The sequence below is a fragment of the Geotrypetes seraphini genome, chromosome 5 (assembly GCF_902459505.1).
Source record: "Geotrypetes seraphini chromosome 5, aGeoSer1.1, whole genome shotgun sequence".
NCBI classification, from domain to species: Eukaryota; Metazoa; Chordata; class Amphibia; order Gymnophiona; family Dermophiidae; genus Geotrypetes; species Geotrypetes seraphini.
The window spans coordinates 121,514,169-121,535,736 of record NC_047088.1 but is presented as its reverse complement, the minus strand read 5'-3'; the positions used below and the strand labels follow the sequence as shown (position 1 = coordinate 121,535,736).

Below are 21,568 nucleotides of genomic sequence, written 5' to 3'. Positions count from 1 at the left end.
CAGTTGTGAGCTGCTCTAATGCTCTGACGTCCTTTATTCCTGTGCATCCAGTTCAGCATGTCGGCATTCAACAAGAAAGTGATGGGGCTGGATGGTGTACATCAGAGGGTGCTGAAGGAACTTAGGGAAGTTCTGGTGGCTCCGCTGACTGACCTTTTCAATGAGTGTCTAGGGTCGGGAGTGGTACCAGAGTACTGAAGGAGGACAGATGTGGTCCCTCTCCACAAAAGTGGAAGTAAGGAAGAAGTAGGGAATTAAAGGCCAGTAAGTTGGACTTCTGTGGAAAGCAAATTAATGAAAATGCTTTTAAAACAGAGAATGATGAAGTTTCTAGAATCCTGAGGATCACAGGACCAGAGGCAGGTCTTGTCAGACAAATCTAATCAATTTCTTTGACTGGGTGGCCAGAGAATTGGATAGAGAGGGAGTGCGCTAGATGTGGTGCATTTAGATTTTAGCAAACCCTTTGACAGTGTTCCACACAGACGTCTAATAAATAAACTGAGTGCCCTTGGGATGGGTCCCAAAGTTAACGGGCTAGGTCAAGACCTGGTTGAGTGGAAGGTGACAGAGAGTAGTGATCAATGGAGATTGCTCTGAGGAAAGGGATGTTACCAGTGGTGTGCCTCAAGGTTCAGTTCTTGGGCCTGTTCTTTTTAACATTTGTATAAACAATATTGCTGAAGGGCTGTCGGGTAAGATTTGCCTCTTTGCAGATGATTCCAAAATCTGCAATAGAGTAGGCACCCAGGATGGTGTGAATAACATGAAGAAAGACTTGGAAAAGCTTGAAGAATGATCTGAAAATTGGCAGCTAAAATTTAAAGCTAAGAAATACAAAGTCATGCATTTGGGCTGCAAAAACCCAAGGAAGCAGTACAGTTTAGGGCAGTGGTTCTTAACCTGGGTTCGACCGAACCCCAGGGGTTCGGTGAGTCAGTCTCGCGGGTTCGGCGGAGGTCAAAACACACCTCCGACTCATATAGCGCTTCGGTCACGTTCAATCATCTATCAGTTATTCAGTGATTTTGATCAAGACTGATCGTGTACTCGGTTTCTTGATCTATCAATCTGTAACTAACGCCTTATATACATCAGTCAATTCCTGATCAAAATTTGTGATTTAACTGATAGATGATTGAACGTGACCGAAGCGCTTATGATTCGTGATGATACGCCTCGCTTGTCCATAACTGGCTGCAGGTGATCACGCGACATCGCTTGGCCTATCTGTGCTGCAGGGGATTTGATGCGCACAGTAGTCGAATTGTAACTGTTGTGATGGTACGTCGTGTGATACCTTTCTTAATATTTTAATCCCTTACTAACTATGTCGAGCAAAATACGAAAGTGGTCGGACGAATATGTACAATATGGATTCACATGTATAACGGAACGTGATGGGAGTCAGCGTCCTAATTGCATGATTTGCAATGCCAAGTTGAGTAATTCTAGTCTAGCTCCGGCAAAACTAAGGGAACACTTCCTTAAGCTGCATGGAGATGGAAAATACAAGAACACAACGCTCGCTGAATTCAAGGTAAAGAGAGCAAGATTCGATGAAAAGGCTACTCTGCCTGTTCTCGGCTTTGTACCCATCAACAAACCGATCCTCACAGCATCGTACGAAGTTGCTTACCTGATTGCAAAGCAGGGCAAACCACACACCATTGGTGAAACACTCATAAAACCAGCTGTGTTGAAGATGGCGAATATCATGCTGGGAAAAGCGGCTGAAGTTCAGTTATCTGAAATTCCTCTTTCAAATGACATCATCAGCAACAGAATAGAGGACATGAGCAAAGACATCTTGGCTCAAGTAGTTGCATATCTGATTTCAAGCCCGGCAAAATTCAGCCTTCAACTTGACGAGACCACAGACGTTTCCAATCTAAGCCAGCTTGCAGTATTCGTGCGCTATGTGAAAGACGACGTGATAAAGGAAGATTTTTTTTATTTTGTAAGCCTCTTACAACAACAACTAAGGCAACTGATGTGAAGAAACTTGTGGATGACTTCTTCAAAGACAACAATCTTTCGTGGGATATGGTTTCTACAGTTTGTTCGGACGGAGCTCCAGCCATGCTCGGAAGAAAGTCCGGTTTTGGTGCGCTAGTGAATGCCGATACACCACACATCATTGTTACGCATTGCATTCTGCACAGGCATGCGTTGGCAACAAAAACCTTGCCTCCAAAACTGGCAGAAGTTTTAAAAATTGTTGTGGAATGCGTGAACTATGTGCGAAATAATGCTCTGAAGCACCGCATCTTCAAGGAGCTATGTAAAGAAATGGGATCTGAATTCGAGGTACTTCTGTACCATTCTAACGTTCGGTGGTTATCCCAGGGACAGGTGCTGAATCGTGTTTTTGCCATGCGTGTTGAATTAGCTCTGTTTTTGCAAGAGCAGCAACATTGTCATGCAGATTGCTTCAAAAATTCTGAGTTCATTCTCATTTTAGCGTACATGGCTGATATCTTTGCAGCTCTCAATCATCTCAATAAGCAGATGCAGGGTGGTGGAGTCAACATCATCGAAGCGGAAGAAAACCTGAAAGCTTTTCAAAAAAAGCTACCATTATGGAAACGACGAACAGAAAACGATAACTTAGCAAACTTTCCCCTGCTAGACAACTGTGTAAGTAAGATCAAAGATGTATCTGGAATCGGAGACATTTCTGTACCCGCGGAACCTCTGGGAGGTGTAAAAGGAGAGAGGAGAGAGATTGAGGGGCAGCAGAATGAACACACTTGTAGGTCAGCAATAAGATCTTGAACTGTATGTGATGGGCAGATAGGGAGCCAGGGAAGTGATTTAAGGAGAGGGGTGACATGAGCGTAGCGAGGTTGGTAGAAGATCAGTCACGCAGCAGAGTTTTGCACAGATTGCAAGGTGGACACTGCAGGATACCAGTTAGGAGTAGATTGCAGTAATCTTAAGCGTGAGGTTACAAGAGCTTGGGCAAGGGTCTGAGTAGTGTGCTCAGAGAGGAAGGAGCACATTTTGCTCATATTGAAGAGATAGAAGCGACAGGTCTTAGCAGCTTGTTGGATATACCTAGAAAATGAGAGGTCAGAATCGAAGACCAAGGTTGCAAGCAGAGGAGACTGGAACAATGACAGTATTATTTACTGAGATGGAGAAATGAGGAGGAGGAGCAGAGGGTTTAGGAGGAAAGAGGAACAGCTCAGTCTTGGATATATTTATTTGCAGCTGACGGCAGGACATCCAGGCAGCAATGCCAGCCAAACAAGGAGAGACTTTTTCTTGGACTTTAGGTGAAATTTCAAGTGTAGAGAGAGAGATCTGGGAATAATCAGCCTATAGGTGATTATCCCAGGACAAGCAGGCAACATATTCTCACATATGGGTGATGTCAACCACGGAGCCCCAATGCGGACTTGCTTGAAGAACTTTTAGAAAGTTTGCGACTGCCGTACCACACTTGCACGAGTGCCTTCCCGTCTGACATAGGGCACGTGTCTCCTCAGTTCTAAGTTTTCCACGGAGCTGAGAAGCCCTCGTTTCAAGGCTCTGCGCGAGAGTTAGTTCTACTCGTGCCTTCTCTCACCGCGGCTCATGTATTTTATTTTATTTACAGAGTTGCTGTGTTGCGCATGTTAAAAGAATTTTTGCTTAATTTTTTTCAGTCATGTCATGGAGGGCCCTGGTCCGCGGCCTGAGCCTGCGGGCTTCGATTTCGCTGCGGCTGTGTTTCATTCCATGTCCCAGCCAGTCACAAGATTTAAGAAGTGTAGCTGGTGTCAACGTGCGATCTCCATCACTGACCCACATAAGTGGTGTGTGCAGTGTTTAGGACCTGACCATCGTCTGGAGTTGTGCACCCGCTGTGCTACATTTCAGAATCGAGCCCTTAAATGTTGTCAAGTTCAGATTGAAAAAAATCTTTGGGGGAATGTCCTCTCCGGAGGGGCAGTTATCCTCAGTGTCTCCATCGGGTCAGCTAACCAAGCTAACCCCTCAGGAGTCACAGGACATTTCAACAGCGACACTGGTGGACCCGGTCGTATTGAGACTTCCCAGGAAGCATGTCTCAAAATCGAAGCAACACTCTTCCTCGAGGTCGTCTTCTTCGGAGTCCATAGCCATACCAAATGTACCAGCTCCAGTGGTCTCGGTGCCAGCTTTGCAGAATATGTTGGGGATTATTCTGCTTGCCAAATTAACTTCTGCCACAACCCTGCTTCCTACAATCCAGCCTGAGCACTCAGCAGTAATACAAGGAGTCAAGTCCTTGAGATTGCCTTGAGATAAACATAACACTATTCAAGGAATTGAGTCCTTAAGAGTTCCTTGAGATCAATCTACACAATCTATGCATGGCATTGAGTCCTTGAGAGTGATCTGTACAAGGATCTGAGTCCTTATCAGTGTCTTGACTTCGATCTCCAACTTCCAGTCCTACCTCTACGCATAAGGCATTGCCTTTTTCGTGGCACAGGGCGAGAACTCCTCAACATTCCTCATCGAGGCTGTATTCGAGATAATTACCTCGTTCTCCGAGGAACAGTTCATCTCCACAACATCTGTCGAGACATCGAGGCCCATGTCCTCTTGTCAAGACACGCGGTGCCGAAGAGAGGAGAAGAAGAGCAGTGAGGAGAAAGGCAGCGTTTCACTGCTCAGTGGGGAGGAAGACAGCGTTGGTGCCGAGCACCGAAGAAAGGAAGCAGTAACAGCAGGAACCAGGCTCGGGGAAGCGGCGAGAGTTCGCTCCACCCCCCCCCCCCCCCCCGCGTCAGAGGCAGCACCGGACTAACCCTTAAAAGGGGAGGAGCCAACGGCACCCAGCCGTTCGGCGCCCGGCGAAGGCGCGCAGAAAAGGCGCTCGCCTTAGCGAGAGCACCTTTGCGAAGGGCCTCAAGAAGGGCCAAGTTACTACACCCAGGAACACCAGGGAAAGACTGAAAGGTACAGAAGAAGCAGGCGCAGAAGGAACGACACACACAAACAGCGGTAAGGTAAGGTAGAGCAAAGGCAGTACACACAAGAAGAAGGCAAGAAGCAGGCACACAAAGAACAAACACAAACAAAGTATAGTAAGGTAGAGCGAAGGCAGCACACACAAGAAGAAAGCGCTGAAGAAAGCAGGCACAAAAGGAGCACGTAATCTTAAATGTTATCTTAAAGTAGGAACGACTATGGAAGCAGAGGGAAACCAGAAGATGAGCTTTCCAGTGTTCTGCACTGACTGTCATATGTATGACTACCTCCCCTCGGGGAGACAGTCGTATGTTTGCGGTCGGTGTCAGGAACTGGAAAGCTTGAAGAAGGAAGTCAAGCGACTAGAGGACAAGATACAGGAACTAGAAGGACTTTACACCACGGAAGACCCAGTCAGGACAGCTGAAGATTTCACGAGCAAGAGACACATTGAGGAGGAAGTCAGGGAACTTGAGAAATTCATTGAAGAAGCATACAAGAGGAGGGTGGAAGAGAACGAGCTTCAGATGATAGAAGAAGCTACACCTACATCAAAGGGAGAACAAGAAGCAGAAGACCTCAAAGAAGACACCCACAAAGAGAAATTGACCAGTCGATGCCCAAAAGAAGAGAGAGCGAAGCACACCGAGGACATTGACCTGAGACCGAAGCGAACATTGAAGAAGGGAAAATCAGCGATCCTAGTGGGGGACTCGATCCTGAGGCATGTGGACAGCCACATAGCAGGAGGGAGGTAGGACCGACTGGTGACCTGCCTCCCAGGAGCGAGAACCAAGGACATCGTGGACAAAATTGGAAAGATCCTGGAAGGTGCAGAGACGGAAGAGACGAATTGGGACGAATGGGGACGAATTGGGACGAATTGGGACGAATTGGGACGAATGATGTCATCAGGAGAGACTACAAAAGAAGTTCGCTGATAGAACAGTTCAAGATTCTGGGAAGGAAGCTGAAGATGAGGACCCAGAAGATAGCATTCTCAGAGATCCTACCGGTACCGAGGGCAGATGTGAAAAGGCAAGATGAACTACAATCAATAAATGCGTGGATGAGGAGATGGTGTGAGGAAGAAGGATTCCACTTCGTGAGGAACTGGACGACGTTCTGGGGCAAGAGCAAGCTCTACAGGAGAGATGGATTGCACCTGAGCACAGCGGGAACTAGACTTCTAGCAAACAATGTCAAGAGAGGAATAGAACAGGCTTTAAACTAAGAAGAAGGGGAAAGCCGACAGTCGACCAAGCGTCGATGTTTCGGAAAAAGGTATCCCGTGAAGATACTGAGGGGAAAAAAGGCTGGGAAGAAACAATGGACAAATTACAGGAGTCGACTAACCAAGAAGAGAAGGTTAGAAAGATTGTAGCCAAAGAGAAGAATCTAAAGACCGAAGCACAGGGAAAGGAATTAAAGGCAACAAAATTCCAGGAGCTAAATTGCATATATACTAATGCAAGGAGCCTAAGAAATAAAATGGGGGAATTAGAAGCCATGATCATTGCGGAGGACATAGACATCATTGGAATCTCTGAAACATGGTGGAATGAGGAAAGCAAATGGGATACAGCACTGCCGGGGTACAAGCTCTATCGCCAGGACAGGTCAGGACAGAAAGGCGGTGGAATAGCACTATACATAAAAGAAAGCATACAATCGACAAGAATGGACACAGCGGAGACGGCCAACAAGCTAGAATCACTATGGGTTAAAATACCAGGAAGGAAAGGGCCTGAAATAAAGATAGGCCTATACTATCGTCCACCCGGACAAACCAGAGATATCGATGAAGAAATGGAAGCCGAGATGAAGTGAGAATGCAAAGGCGGTAACACGGTTATTATGGGAGACTTCAACTACCCTGGGATAGACTGGAGTCTTGGAAGCTCAAGATGCGCTAGGGAGACAGAATTTCTGGAGGCTGTACAAGATTGCTTCATGGAACAGCTTGTTAGAGAACCGACAAGAGGAAATGCCACTCTGGATCTAATCCTAAATGGGCTAAGGGGACCTGCAAAGGAAGTGGAAGTAGTGGGACCGTTGGGAAACAGCGGTCATAATATGATCAAGTTCAAGATGGAAGTAGGAATACTGAAAGGAAAGAGAACCATAGCGACAACTTTTAACTTCAGGAAGGGTAACTACGAAGCAATGAGGGGAATGGTAAAGAAGAAACTTAGGAACACTTCCCAAAAATGGCAGACGGTAGAACATGCCTGGTCCTTTTTCAAGGACACGGTGAGCGAGGCGCAAAATCTATATATCCCCAGATTCAGAAAAGGGTGCAACAAGAGTCGAATAAAAGACCCGTCGTGGATAACTAAAATAGTGAAGGAAGCGATAAGCAATAAGAAAAATTCATTCAGAAAATGGAAAAGGGACAAAACTGAGGTAAACTGGAGAGAGCACAGGAAGTATCAAAAAGAATGTCACCGTGTGGTTTGAAAAGCCAAAAGAGAGTATGAAGAGAGACTAGCCAGGGAAGCACGAAATTTCAAACCGTTCTTTAGATATGTTAAAGGGAAACAGCCGGCTAGGGAGGAGGTGGGACCACTGGATGACGGAGATAGGAAGGGAGCGGTGAAGGAAGAGAAAGAGGTCGCAGAAAGACTTAACATGTTCTTTTCATCTGTATTCACAAACGAAGACACAACCAACATACCGGAACCTGAGCAATTCTTCAATGGAAATCAAGCACAAAAGTTAACATCCATAGAAGTGAGCCTTGATGATGTGCGCAGACAGATAGAAAAACTAAAAACTGACAAATCCCCGGGTCCGGATGGAATTCATCCAAGGGTGCTGAAGGAACTAAAGGAAGAAATAGCGGAACTACTACAGCAAATTTGCAACCTATCTCTGAAAACAGGTGTGATTCCGGAGGATTGGAAGATAGCCAACGTTACGCCCATCTTTAAAAAGGGATCAAGAGGAGACCCGGGAAACTACAGACCGGTGAGTCTGACCTCTGTTCCGGGGAAAATGGCGGAAGCACTAATAAAAGAAAAAATTGATGAACATTTTGAAAAACACGAACTTCTGATAACCAGCCAACATGGTTTCTGCAGGGGGAGATCGTGTCTGACCAACTTATTGCACTTCTTCGAGGGAATTAACAAACAGATGGACAAAGGAGACCCCATAGACATCATATACCTAGATTTCCAGAAAGCCTTTGACAAGGTGCCTCATGAACGTCTACTCCGGAAACTGAAGAACCATGGGGTGGACGGAGACGTGCATAGATGGATCAGAAACTGGTTAGCGGGTAGGAAACAGAGGGTAGGGGTGAAGGGACACTACTCAGACTGGAGGAAGGTCACGAGTGGTGTTCCACAGGGCTCAGTGCTCGGGCCACTGCTATTTAATATATTCATAAATGATCTAGAAACAGGAACAAAGAGTGAGATAATAAAATTTGCGGACGACATCAAACTATTTAGTGGAGCTCGGACAAAGGAGGACTGTGAAAAATTGCAAAGGGACTTGGACAAATTGGGGGAATCGGCAGAGAGATGGCAGATGAAGTTCAATGTTGAGAAGTGTAAAGTATTGCATGTGGGAATCAGAAACCCGAGGCACAGCTATACGATGGGAGGGATGTTATTGAATGAGAGTACCCAAGAAAGGGACTTGGGGGTAATGGTGGACATGACAATGAAGCCGACGGCACAGTGCACAGCGGCCACTAAGAGAGCGAATAGAATGCTGGGGATAATCAAGAAGGGTATTACAACAAGAACGAAAGAAGTTATCCTGCCGCTGTACCGGACAATGGTGCGTCCGCATCTTGAGTACTGCGTCCAGTATTGGTCACCATACCTTAAGAAGGATATGGTGTTACTCGAGAGAGTTCAGAGGAGAGCGACACGACTGATTAAGGGGATGGAAAGCCTTTCATACGCTGAGAGATTGGAGAAACTGGGTCTCTTTTCCCTGGAGAAGAGAAGACTTAGAGGGGATATGATAGAGACTTACAAGATCATGAAGGGCATAGAGAGAGTAGAGAGGGACAGATTCTTCAAACTTTCAGAACATAAATAAACAAGAGGGCATTCGGAAAAGTTGAAAGGGGACAGATTCAAAACGAATGCTAGGAAGTTCTTCTTTACCCAACGTTTGGTGGACATCTGGAATGCGCTTCCAGAGGACGTTATAGGGCAGCGAACGGTACTGGGGTTTAAGAAAGGATTGGACAATTTCTTGCTGGAAAAGGGGATAGAGGGGTATAGATAAAAGATTACTGCACAGGTCCTGGACCTGATGGGCCGCCGCGTGAGCGGACTGCTGGGCGCGACGGACCTCAGGTCTGACCCAGCGGAGGCATTTCTTATGTTCTTATGACAGACCTCGTTTTCCTTGTCGAGGAAACCACAGCATTCTCGTCAAGTCGATTTCTTCTCCTGCGAGGTTTTCTTCACCAGCTGGTTCTAAACGAAAATGTTCTTCTTCTCTGGCTCATTCCACAAGTGGTCTTTCCTCTGCTTCTTTGCCTATGGATTCAGATCTGTGGTATCAATATTCCAGAGAGGAGCTCTCGTTCACCTTTACCTCAACAGGTCCACCCCTCTTCTGATCCTGTGTCTTTTACAAAGTGTCTATGTCAAAGGAGTATTTAGAAGAACTGGGTATGCCTAATCCTCCTAGGGATTCCTTAAAATTACCCATGAATGGCATTCTTTCTCAAACTTTTAAAAGGAATCTTGATACACCATATTCCATTCCTGCTGTGCCAGCAAAACTGGAATCTCGATATAAGATGGTCCACTGTAAGGGATTTGAGAAGTCTCAACTATCCCATCAATCTCTTCTCGTGGAGTCTTTAAAAAGAACCAATCTGGCCAAGGTCTATGCCACAGTCCCACCTGGCCAAGAGGGAAGGACCATGGACAAGTTTGGCCATTGGCTGTATCAAAATTCTATGATGACAAATAGAATTTTAAACTACAATTTTGTCTTTACATCATATCTCAAGCACTGGGTCAATGCTATGCCTACTTTTTTCAAATATCTTCCTGAACATCGCCTATCAGAGTTCTAGCATTTGTATTCCAGTCTAGGTCAACTTCGTATGCATATGGTTCAGGCTACATATGATCTTTTGAGATGTCCTCCAGGGTCACTGTGTTCTCGGTGGTGATGCACCGTCTAGCCTGGCTCCGCACCAAAGATATGGATCCAAATCTACAAAATCGACTGGCCAACATCCCATGTCAAGGGAATGAGCTGTTTGATGACTCAGTTGAGGCAGCTACAAAACGCTTGTCTGAGCATGAGAAATCATTTGCCTCTATAGTTCGGCCGAAGCCTTCTACTGCTGAGAGTTACAGACCTCCTCCATCTTTTCAGAGGTGTTATCCTCATAAGGCAGCACCTTATTCAAGGCCACTTCCTAAGAAACAACAACAGAGGCAGCGTAAGCCTCAGACTCCTGCTGCACCCAAGTCTACTCAACCTTTTTGACCATCTAAAACAGAGCATAACATCAATAGTTCTGCCTCTGTCTTCTCTTCCCATAAGAGGTCTGACCTCTGGGTCCTCACAATAATCAGGGAGGGCTACTCTCTTCACTTCCTTCAGGTTCCACCAGATCTCCCTGTTTCTTCAAGAAGCTCAAGCTCTGCTTCGTCTCCGTGCCATCGAGGAAGTTCCTCTGGAACAGCAAAGCACGAGGATTTACTCCCGTTACTTCCTTATTCCGAAAAAGACGGGGCATCTGCAACCTATATTGGATCTCAGAGCTCTCAACAAATTTCTTGTCAGAGAAAAATTTCAGATGCTGTCTCTAGTATCCCCTTCTGGATCACAACAATTGGTTATGCTCTCTGGATCTCAAAGTGGCTTACACTCACATTCCCATTTATCCAGCCTCCCGCTTGTTCCTCAGATTTCAGGTGGGAAATCATCATTTTCAGTACAGAGTGCTGCTTTTCGGCCTGGCATCATCTCCCAGAGTTTTCACCAAGTGCCTAGTAGTGGTGGCAGCAGCTCTGCGCAGCCATGATCTCCAGGTTTTCCCATATGGGGACGACTGGCTCATCAAAGATTCAACATCTCAGGGGGTTATTGTAGCGATCCAACGGACTATTTGGTTCCTCCAAAGTCCCAACTGCAACCCTCTCAAAACTTACAGTTCATTGGAGCTGTACTGGACACTGAAACTCAGAGCATTCCTTCCTAAACAGCGTTAAGATACTCTCATACAACTTTGCCACAAAGTGTTGCCCCTTACTTCGCTCTCAGCGAGACACATGATGGTTCTCAGTCACATGGCCTCTACAGTTCACATGACTTCTTTTGCCAGACTTCACCTCAAAATTCCTCAGTGGAACCTGGCATCTCAGTAGGCACAGGCTTCCGATCCTCTGTCTCAGCACATTACTCTGGCTCCTTTGTTCAAACAGTCTCTCACTGGTGGATGCTCTCTTCCAATCTATCCAGAGGTTTACTGTTCCAAACACCCCCTCATCAGAAGGTCCTCACGACAGATTCCTCGACCTACGCTTGGGGGCTCATCTCGATGGTCTCCGTACTCTAGGGCATTGGTCCAGCACAGATCGTCGGAGCCACATAAATCTGTTGGAACTCAGAGTGCTTTTCAATGCTCTCAAAGCTTTTCAACATCTTCACGATCAAGTAGTCCTCATTCGTACAATCAAGTAGCCATGTATTATGTCAACAAGCAGGGAGGAACAGGATCCCTCCCTCTTTGCGAGGAAGCTCAGAAGGTTTGGCATTGGGCAATTCTTCACAACATCTTTCTGAAAGCGGCTTACATTCAAGGAGAGAAAAACTTTCTGGCAGCCAAGTTGAGTCATCTTCTACAGCCTCACAAATGGACACTCAATTCGTCGCGTCTCCATCACATTTTTTCTCAGTGGGGGACTCCTCAAGTAGATCTCTTTGCGTCTCCCCACAACAACAAACTGCCTCAGTTTTGCTCTAGGATCTATTCTCCTCACTGCCTCGAGGCAAATGCTTTTCTTCTGGAATGGGTGAGCAAATTCCTATATGCGTTTCCTCCATTCCCTCTAATTCTCAAGACACTCATCAAACATGCCACCAAGATTCTCATAGCTCCTTGGTGGCCCAAACAATCTTTGTTCTCCCTTCTACTTCAACTCAGCAGCAGGGAGCCACTACTTCTACCAGTTTTTCCGTCTCCTCTTACACAGAGGCAGGGTTCTCTTCTCTACACCTGACAGCTTGGTACCTTTCAACATAACTACCAATCTACAGTTCTCTCAATCTGTCAAGCACATTTTAGAGGCTTCCAGGAAGCCTTCCACTAGGCAATGTTACAACCAGAAATGGACTAGGTTTTCTGCTTGGTGCACTCTTCATCACAAGGAGCCTCAGTCTACCTCCTTGTCTTCAGTTCTGGATTACCTGTTTCATTTATCTCAATCAGGCCTCAAATCAACATCCATTAGAGTCCATCTTAGTGCAATTGCGGCTTTTCTTCAGCCACTAGAAGAGAAATCACTATCTGCTCATCCTATAGTTTCCAGATTTATGAAGGGACTTTTCAATGTCAAACCACCTCTCAAACCGCCTCCAGTGATTTGGGATCTCAACGTTGTTCTTGCTAAATTGATGAAGTCTCCATTTGAACCAATATCTTCGACTCATCTTAAATATCTCACTTGGAAAGTGGTCTTTGTCATTGCTATCATGTCTGCTCGCAGAGTCAGTGAGCTACAAGCTTTAGTAGCGGACCCAACTTTAACAGTATTCCATCATGACAAGGTGGTCCTCCGTACTCATCCTAAATTCTTACCAAAAGTTGTCTCAGAATTTCATCTTAATCAATCCATTGTACTTCCAGTGTTTTTTCAAAAGCCTCATTCTCATCCTTGAGAAACAGCTCTTCATACTTTGGACTGCAAGCGTGCTATGGCTTTCTACTTACAAAGGACTAAGCCACACAGATCTTCTCCTCAACTTTTTGTCTCCTTTGATCCAAACAAGTTGGGACATCCAGTTTCCAAGAGAATAATCTCCAATTGATTGGCTGCTTGCATCTCTTTCTGCTATGCTCAGGCTGGACTGCATCTAGAGAGTCGAGTCAAAGCCCATAAAGTTAGAGACATGGCGGCATCTGTAGCTCTCCTTAGATTTCTCCTATTGAGGAAATCTGCAAAGCTTCCACTTGGTCCTCGGTTCATACACTCACCTCTCGTTATTGTCTGGATTCTTTTCTAGATGGGATGGCTACTTTGGCCAGGCAGTATTGCAAAATTTATTCTCCTGAATTGCCAACTCTCCCACCATCCCATTCTGGTTAGCTTGGGGGTCACCCTATGTGAGAATATGCTGCCTGCTTGTCCTTGGATAAAGCACAGTTACTTACCGTAACAGGTATTATCTAGGGACAGCAGGCAGATATTCTCACAACCCACCCACCTCCCCTGGTTGGCTTCTTAGCTAGATATCTGAACTGAGGAGACGTGCACCCTATGTCGGGCAGGAAGGCACTCGCGCATGCGCGGTGCAGCAGTCGCTAACTTTCTAAAAGTTCTTCAAGCAAGTCTGCTTGTGAAGCTGTCCGCATCAGGGCTCCGTGGTTGATGTCACCCATATGTGAGAATATCTGCCTGCTGTCCCTAGATAACACCTGTTACGGTAAGTAACTGTGCTTACTGGAAGCCATGGGAGGAGATCAGGGCACTGAAGTGTAGAGAGAGAAGAGGTCCTAAGACAGAACCCTGGGGTACACCAACCGCTAGCAGGGTAGCAGTAGAAGAGGACCCACCAACATATACACTAAAGGTGCGTTTGGAAAAGTAGGAGGCAAACCAGGAGAGGACAGATTCACTGAATCCAAACGAGGACATTGTATCAAGGAGTAAGCTGTAATTTACAGTATCAAAGGCAGCAGACAGGTCAAGAAGGATAAGGATAGAGTAAAGGCCCTTAGATCTGGCCATGAACAAGTTACTGCAGACCTCATTGAGGGCCGTCTCTGTGGAGTGTTGGAGGTCTAGCTGAAAAGGATTAAGGACTTTTTTTTTTTTTTAGGCTTGTGTCATTTTATATGTTTGAGGTTTTTATACATACTCTTAATAAATGGATTGTTCTAAATCCCTTCCCCACTGTGTCCCTTCCCCACTTTTCCTGTGTTTAGTTACATTATCCTTGGGGCTGTATTTTCCTTTCTATTTTAATATATTGGTGAAACCTTTTGCCAATGTAGAGGATCGAGAATCTGTCGAGTTGAAAGGAAGTCCAGGCAGCGACTGAGAATAGCACGCTCGAGTATCTTGGATACGAACGGAAGAAGAGAGACACAGCGATAGTTGGACGGGCAGGAGGGATCCAGCAAGGGTTTTTGAGAAGCGGCTTAACCACTGCATGTTTGAAGGCAGCAGGGACAGTTGCAGTGGAAAGAGATACATTCAGAATATGGCATATGGGAGGGATAACAGTATGGGATATGGCATATGGGAGGGATAACAGTATGTGAGTAGAGGGATGGGAATAGGGTCTAAGGGGCATGCGGTAGGCTTGGCTGAAGACAGAAGGTGTGTAGTTTCTTCTCTGTGATTACATAGAAGGCAAAAAAGATAGTACTCCATTGTATACCAAAGTTATGGAAGGGGTGGTTAATGCTGCTTTGGAAAAACATATAGAGAAATTTGATATTCTTCATGATTGTCAATCGGGGTTCCTTTCTGGTTATAGTACAGAGGCGGTACTAGCTTCTCTGATTGACTATCTTCATGGATTATTTAGTTTAGGCTCAAGTGCATTAATCCTTCAGCTGAATCTAAGCAGTGTTTTTGATCTAGTTGATCATAAGATTTTATTGAATTGTTTAGACTCACTTGGTATCTCAGGTAAAGTTTGGAACTTGTTTGAGAGTTTCTTAAGAAATAGATGTTATCAAGTGTTTAGTGAGGAAAGCTATTCTTCTTTCTGGAGTAATTCCTGTGGGGGTACCACAGGGGTCTCCACTATTGCCCACTTTATTTAACATTTAGCCCCACTGGGAAGATTGCTGCATAGTTTGAGAGTTAAGTTCTTCATCTATGCAGATGATATTACTGTAGTGCTCCCACTTACATCTTTTTCAGGGAAGATAAAAAAACCAAATTTCTTCTTTACTAATTCATATTGAGCAATGGACAAAGAGGGCCAAACTCAAATTTAATCGAGAAAAATCAAAAATCTTTTTGGCTAGTCCTTCTGATAATATAAAAGAAAAGATACTACAACTGAAAGGTCAAACTTTCTTAATTTCTACCTCTATTAAAATCTTAGGTGTTATATTAGATTGCCACATAACTTTGGATGATCACACAAATCTTTTGACAAAAAATGTTTCACAATTTTGTGGAAACTTCGAATGATGATAAAATTTTTTGACAGTGTATCATTTAGGTTATTAGTACAATCTTCCATTTTATCTGTTCTGGATTATTGCAATGTAATATATTTGGGATCTCATAAAAAGCTTCAAAAAAGAATGAGACTTATCCAGAACACAGTGGTCCGTTTGATTTTAGGTCTGAAAAAGTATGACCATGTTATTCCATCTTACCAACAGTTGCACTGGCTGCCTTTTGAGGCTAGAGTATTGTTTAAATTTTTCTGTTGTATGTACCATCATTTCTCAGGCTCATTCATATATGGCCTTTAGGAAGCTGCTAAAAACTGATTTGTTTGATAAATTTGTAAATTGATGTTTTAGAATCCTGACTGGTAAATAGTACATTGTTTTTATTGTTTGTTTATTTTAGTTTGATTTTTAACCATTTTTAGTCAGTTGTATTCTATTTACTGATTTTTAGTCGATTGTATTTTACTTACTGATTGTATAATTTCTTTACTGTATGTGAACCGCCTAGAACTATGTGGTATGGCAGTATACAAAAATAAAATTATTATTATTATTATTATTTGACAGAGGGACAAGAGGGCGGGACCAGACAGGAGAAGCTTCCTGAGCTGTTTGGGTGAAGGATGAAGGGGAGGTGTGAGATTGAAATTCAGAAGAGTGGATGGTGGGTAAGAGAGAAGGATGTGACTGTGAATGGTGGGTAGGGGAGAAGGGTGTGACTTTGTAGTGAATTAAAGGGCGATCTTGTGGACCTTGTCATGCAAGTAATCAGCCATAATCTGGGGAAAGAGAGAGAAGGAGGGGTCGGAAGTGGGGGCGTTTTGAGGAGAGAGTTAAGCAAGGCAAAAAGATCCGAGGCAACATGGAAATTGTGCCAAACGAATCTGATTTAATTTTTTGACTGGGTGACCAGAGAATTGGATCAAGGACGTGTTCTAGATGTAATTTACTTAGATTTCAGCAAAGCCTTTGACATGGGAAACAGAAACCCGAAGTACAGCTATACGATGGGAGGGCTGGAAATGGGTGAGAGCACCCTAGAAAAGGACTTGAGGTGGACAAGACAATGAAGCGTCCTCAAAGAAGGCGAATAGAATGAATGCTAGGTATTATCAAGAAAGGTATTACAGCCAGAACGAAATAAGTTATCCTGCCATTGTATCGGGCGATGGTGCGCCTGCATCTGGAGTACTTCGTCCAATATTGGTCGCCGTACCTTAAGAAGAATATGGTGTTACTCGAGAGGGTTCAGAAAAGAGCGACGCAATTAATAAAAGGTATGGAAAACCTTTCATATGCTGAAAGACTAGAGAAACTGGGGTTCTTTTCACTGGAAAAGCGGAGACAGAGGGGACATGATAGAGACTTACAAGATCATGAAAGGCATAGAGAAAGTGGAGAGGGACAGATTCTTCAAACTTTCGAAAACTACAAGAACGAGAGGGCACTCAGAAAAATTAAAAAGAGACAGATTCAGAACCAACGCTAGGAAGTTCTTCTTCACCCAGAGGGTGGTGGACACCTGGAATGAGCTTCCAGAGGGTGTGATAGGACAGAGCATGATATCGGGGTTCAAGAAAGGATTAGATAAATTCCTGAAGGATATAGATAGAAAAATACTATACAGGTCCTGGACCTGATGGGCTGCTGCGTGGGTGGACTGCTGGGCATGATGGACCTCTGGTCTGACCCAGCAGAGACAATGCTTATATTATGTTCTTAAACTCCATGGGCTGAAGTTAGGGCCCAAAGTCATGAACTGGTTTAAAAGCTAGTTGAAGGAAAGACACCAGAGGGTGATGGTTAATGGAATTCACTTGGAAGAGGGAAAGGTGACTAATGGAGTGCCTCAGGGATCGGTGCTAGGACTGATTCTATTTAATACGTTTGTGAGAGACATTGCTGAAGGGTTAGAAGGTAAGGTTAGCCTTTTTGTGGATGATACCAAGATTTGTAACAGTGGAGAGAGTGGAAACATGAAAAAGGATCTGCAAAAGTTAGAAGAATGGTCTAATGGCTAAAATTCAATGCGAAGAAGTACAGTGATGCATTTAAAGGGTAGAAATCTGAGGGAACTGTATGTGCTGGGAAGTGAGAGGCTGATAAGCACTGATGTCCTCTAGTTTTACCATTTTCTCTTCTCTGGAAATGATTTGGTTCTCTATTAATACCTTTCAAGTATTTTAACATCTGCATCATATCTCCTCTGTCCCTCCTCTCCTCCAGAGTACAGTACTCCCCCAGAATTCACGGGGGTTCCGTTCTAGGAACCCCCGCAAATTTTGAAGAACCGCAAATACATTTGTTTGGCAGGGGAGACAAGAGAGGGCAGCTGGAGAGGCAGAACAGCCGGAGCGCCGGTAAGTGAAGGAAATCACTTGCTGTATGTTCCGACCGCCTCTTCCTGTACTAAAGTCAAAGTAGCTCCTGATTGGTGAGGCCTGACTTTATTACAGGAAGAGGCGGTCGGAGCATACAGCGAGTGATTTCCTTCACTCACCGGCGCTCCGGCTGTTCTCCTTCCTCTCCAGCTGCCCTCTCTTGTCTCCCCTGCCAAACAAATGTATTTGCGGTTCTTCGAAATTCGCGGGTGAATTCTGGGGGAGTACTGTACTCTGGAGGAGAGGAGGGACAGGGGAGATATGATGCAGATGTTAAAATACTTGAAAGGTATTAATAGAGAACCAAATCATTTCCAGAGAAGAGAAAATGGTAAAACTAGAGGACATAATTTGAGGTTGTGGGGAGGAAGACTCAGGAGCAATGTTAGGAAATTCTTTTTCACAGAGAGGGTGGTAAATGCCTGGAATGCCCTCCCGAGGGAAGTGGTGGAGAGGGAAACGGTGATGGAATTCAAAAAAGCGAGAGATAAACATAGAGGATCTCTAATTAGAAAATGAAGAATGTAAATTAAAGAGCTAAAGCCGGTACTGGACAGACCTGTAAGGTCTGTGTCCCAGATGATTGGTGTAGGATTGGGCTGGGGAGGGCATCAATGGGAACTTCACTAATTTGGAACATGAAGATGTTACTGGCCAGACTTTATGGTAGACATCCTTTAAATAGGATGGTTGGATAGGCTGGAGTGAGCTTGGATGGCAACTTAATCATTTGGAACCCAGGACAGTGCCAGGTGGACTAAAGGAAAGAAAATTACTTAATAAAGTTAGAACTATTTCTATAATTTTGTAATATATTTTTTTGTTTGGTTGCTTTTGTAAGTACCAGTAGATCTGTCTCCTCAGATAGTAACAGAAAATGACAGCAGATAAAGATTATATGGTCTGTCTATTCTGCCCATCTGTACCATCTAGTATTTCTTCTTCTTTCATAGAGATCCTATGTGCTTGTCCCATTCTTTCTTGAATTAAAATATACTCTTAATTTCCATCACCTCAATGGGGAAGCCGTTCCACACATCCACTGCCTTTTCTGTAAAGAAATATTTCTTTAAATTACTCCTGATAGTACAGAAAGTTGCTGTCATGAGAGACAGCTTGCATGCTTCATAAGAGTTAGAAGTCATAGTATGTTGATGTGAGTGATGATCTGTTGCTCTTTTTCAGGTGGTGAGAAACAAGCCTGTGGCACGTCAAGCACCAGGCAAACGCAAATGTAACTGCCGTCAAGAGATGAGGACTACCCAGCTGGGACCTGGGCGCTTCCAAATGACACAGGAGGTGGTGTGTGATGAATGTCCAAATGTGAAGTGAGTGCAGGTCTTCAGGGTATGAGAGTACCCAGTGTTCTCCCTAGCGTATTTTAGCCGGGCGCTCCGCCTGGCTAATTTAGGTGACCGCCCGGCTGTTTCCTCTGGAATAGTATTGTTATGTGCGTAATAATACTCGACCAAACACTAATATTGCTGTTAATAAGATGCCCGATTATGGTGTACTATGTGATCATGCATCTTAGTGGCTATTATTGATACAAAACAAATTCGAGTCACAATTGTTTTGAACACCAGGGTTAAGTTGATAGTCTGGGGGGAGGGAGGTCTTTTCTCATTAGACTTGACCCGCTTAGTGCCCAGGTCCTGCTCCGTCATGACAGCCGCCCTCCCACTGGTTAATGGCTCAGGCTGGGGGTGACGGGTGAGGGAGGGGGGAGGCGGCTGAAGTTCGGAAACAAAGCACAGGAGAGCAGAGCAGCCCCAGGCTTTGCATCTAGTCCGGTGACCACTGCCCCCCGGCGGCCATCTTTACTCACTACTGCCAGCTTCAGGACACAAGCAGTTGCTCAAACTTTGAGTCATCATAGGAGCTGTAGTTTCCCCCTTGTTTGTCATTTTTTCAAGTGGCCCATGGCTCTTGAGCTGTTCTCACGAGATAGCGAGACTTTGAGAGCAACTCAAGAAGGGTAGGGGAAGGAATGGAGCTCTGCAGCATGCATGGTTTCAAATTCCTTGTGAAAGGCGGGTGGTGTTGGATGGCGGTGAGATTCATGGTGAGGTGAGTGACCTGACTGGGGAGCCAGCAAGGGATGAAATATGCAGTGACTCCAGGTTTTGTGTATTTTATTTTTGACTCGTGTCTCTTTAGGATTGTAATAGGTATTCTCCTGGGCTGTGCCTGGAAAATGTTATAACAGAACATAGTGGCTCTCAGCCCAGTCCTCGGAGCACTCTTAGCCAGATGGTTTTCAGGGTCTAGTTAGGTCTACGCGTTTTGAAGGTACTGAGAGTAAAACTCAAACATGAGTGCCATTTTCATAGGAGCCAGTTCATAGGTGCCAATGAGTGCTGATGATCCCCCAAATTGAGCAAGCTCCCTGTATTGGATCTGGACACCAGGCAGGGGGAGACAGAAAAGGACCTTAAGGAGGGGTGGGAAAGCAGACTTGAACCGAAAGGGAGGGGGAAGAAAGGGCAGATGCTGGACTAGAGGGGGTAGTTAGGGGAAACACCCTGATTCAAGGGGAGAGAGATGCCAGGCCCTGGGGAGGGGGAAGACAAAGAGAGTGAGAGAGACAGAAAGACCTGGAACAAAGGTGGGAGGACTCGAAATGTTAACAAAAGGAAGATAGAGAGAGGGAGAAACCTGAAACAAAGGGGAGGAGGAAGAGAGGGGGGCAGATGTAGGACTTGGGGGTGTATAGAGGGAAGAAAGAGAAAGAGACTGCAGAGAGGTGTAAAGATTCTGGACCAAGGAAGGGAGGAAGGAGAGAGAGAGAGCAAGAGGTAGAGAAAGACCTGGAAGAAAAGAGAACAAATGCTAAACATGGGGGGGGGGGGATGGGGGGGATGTTGTAAGAAGAAGAAATCCAAAACCCAATAAAGAAGAATATCTAAATATGAAGTTGATGAAGAATTCTTCATATGCAGCTGGGTAAATTGGGAGATCTGCACGCTAAACCTAATAAGGCAATTAAATTTATGAAAAATTATTAATCAATTGTGTGCAAGGTCTTCAGTTAGCACTACTCAATTGTCGGGATGAACCCTGGATTGTTGAGTTGATAGCTGTGTGAACTCAAAGGGGTTATTTAAGCGTGTAACATCCCCAGAACTTTATATGCAATTGTGTTTAACATAAAGTGCAAAATTACACGAAAATAAGTGTGCTATAATCTCTCCAAAATATTCTTAGTGCAATGAAAATTGCTACAATTCCATATTTAATTAGAGGTTCAACTTCCCCTGATGTTCTCCCATTCACATCCAGACATTTTTTTCAAAAGCAGAAGAAACGCAAGAGAGAGAGAGGCCTGGACAGAAGGGGAAAGACAGGAGGCAGATGCTGTACTATGGGAGGTGCAGACAGAAGAGACAGAGGGGGAAAGACCCTGAGGAAGAACAGAGAGATGCAGGATCATAACAGAGGAGGGAGAGAGAATGAGACATGTTGCCAATAGGGGTGGAGGAGAGAGGAAGAAAAGTTGGACTCATGGAGAGACAGAGAGAGATGTTGGCTGAGGAAGGGAATGAGGTCTGGAGGAGAGGAAGCATGCAGAAGGCAGAAAGAAAAAAAATATTGGATGCACAGTCAGAAGGAAGTCCAACCAGAAACTAATTAATGATTTTATTTTCAATTTAGTGATCAAAATGTGTCAGTTTTGAGAATTTATATCTGCTGTCTATATTTTGCACTATACATTCAAACGTCGGTTTGCGAGTAATGAGGTTTGCGAGTGTTTTGCAAGATGAGCAAAACACTCCAGCAAACTGTGACTTGCAAACCGAGTGTTGCCTCAGTAAACGAGCCTTTGAGCCTCTGCGGGTTGCTGTCTACTCTTCCTTTCTCTGTCTGCAGCAACTCCAGCCCG

The 21,568-nt window shown here is 44.8% G+C and overlaps 1 protein-coding gene across 1 annotated transcript in view; it reads left to right on the top strand.

The window, feature by feature from the left end:
• DNAJB11 (DnaJ heat shock protein family (Hsp40) member B11) overlaps window positions 1–21,568 on the top strand; it is a 593,123-nt gene that overhangs the window by 226,433 nt on the left and 345,122 nt on the right. Inside the window, exon 5 of the mRNA XM_033946900.1 lies at window positions 18,871–19,013. Coding sequence (XP_033802791.1) covers window positions 18,871–19,013 — 143 coding nt within the window. The remainder of the gene's footprint in view (window positions 1–18,870; window positions 19,014–21,568) is intronic.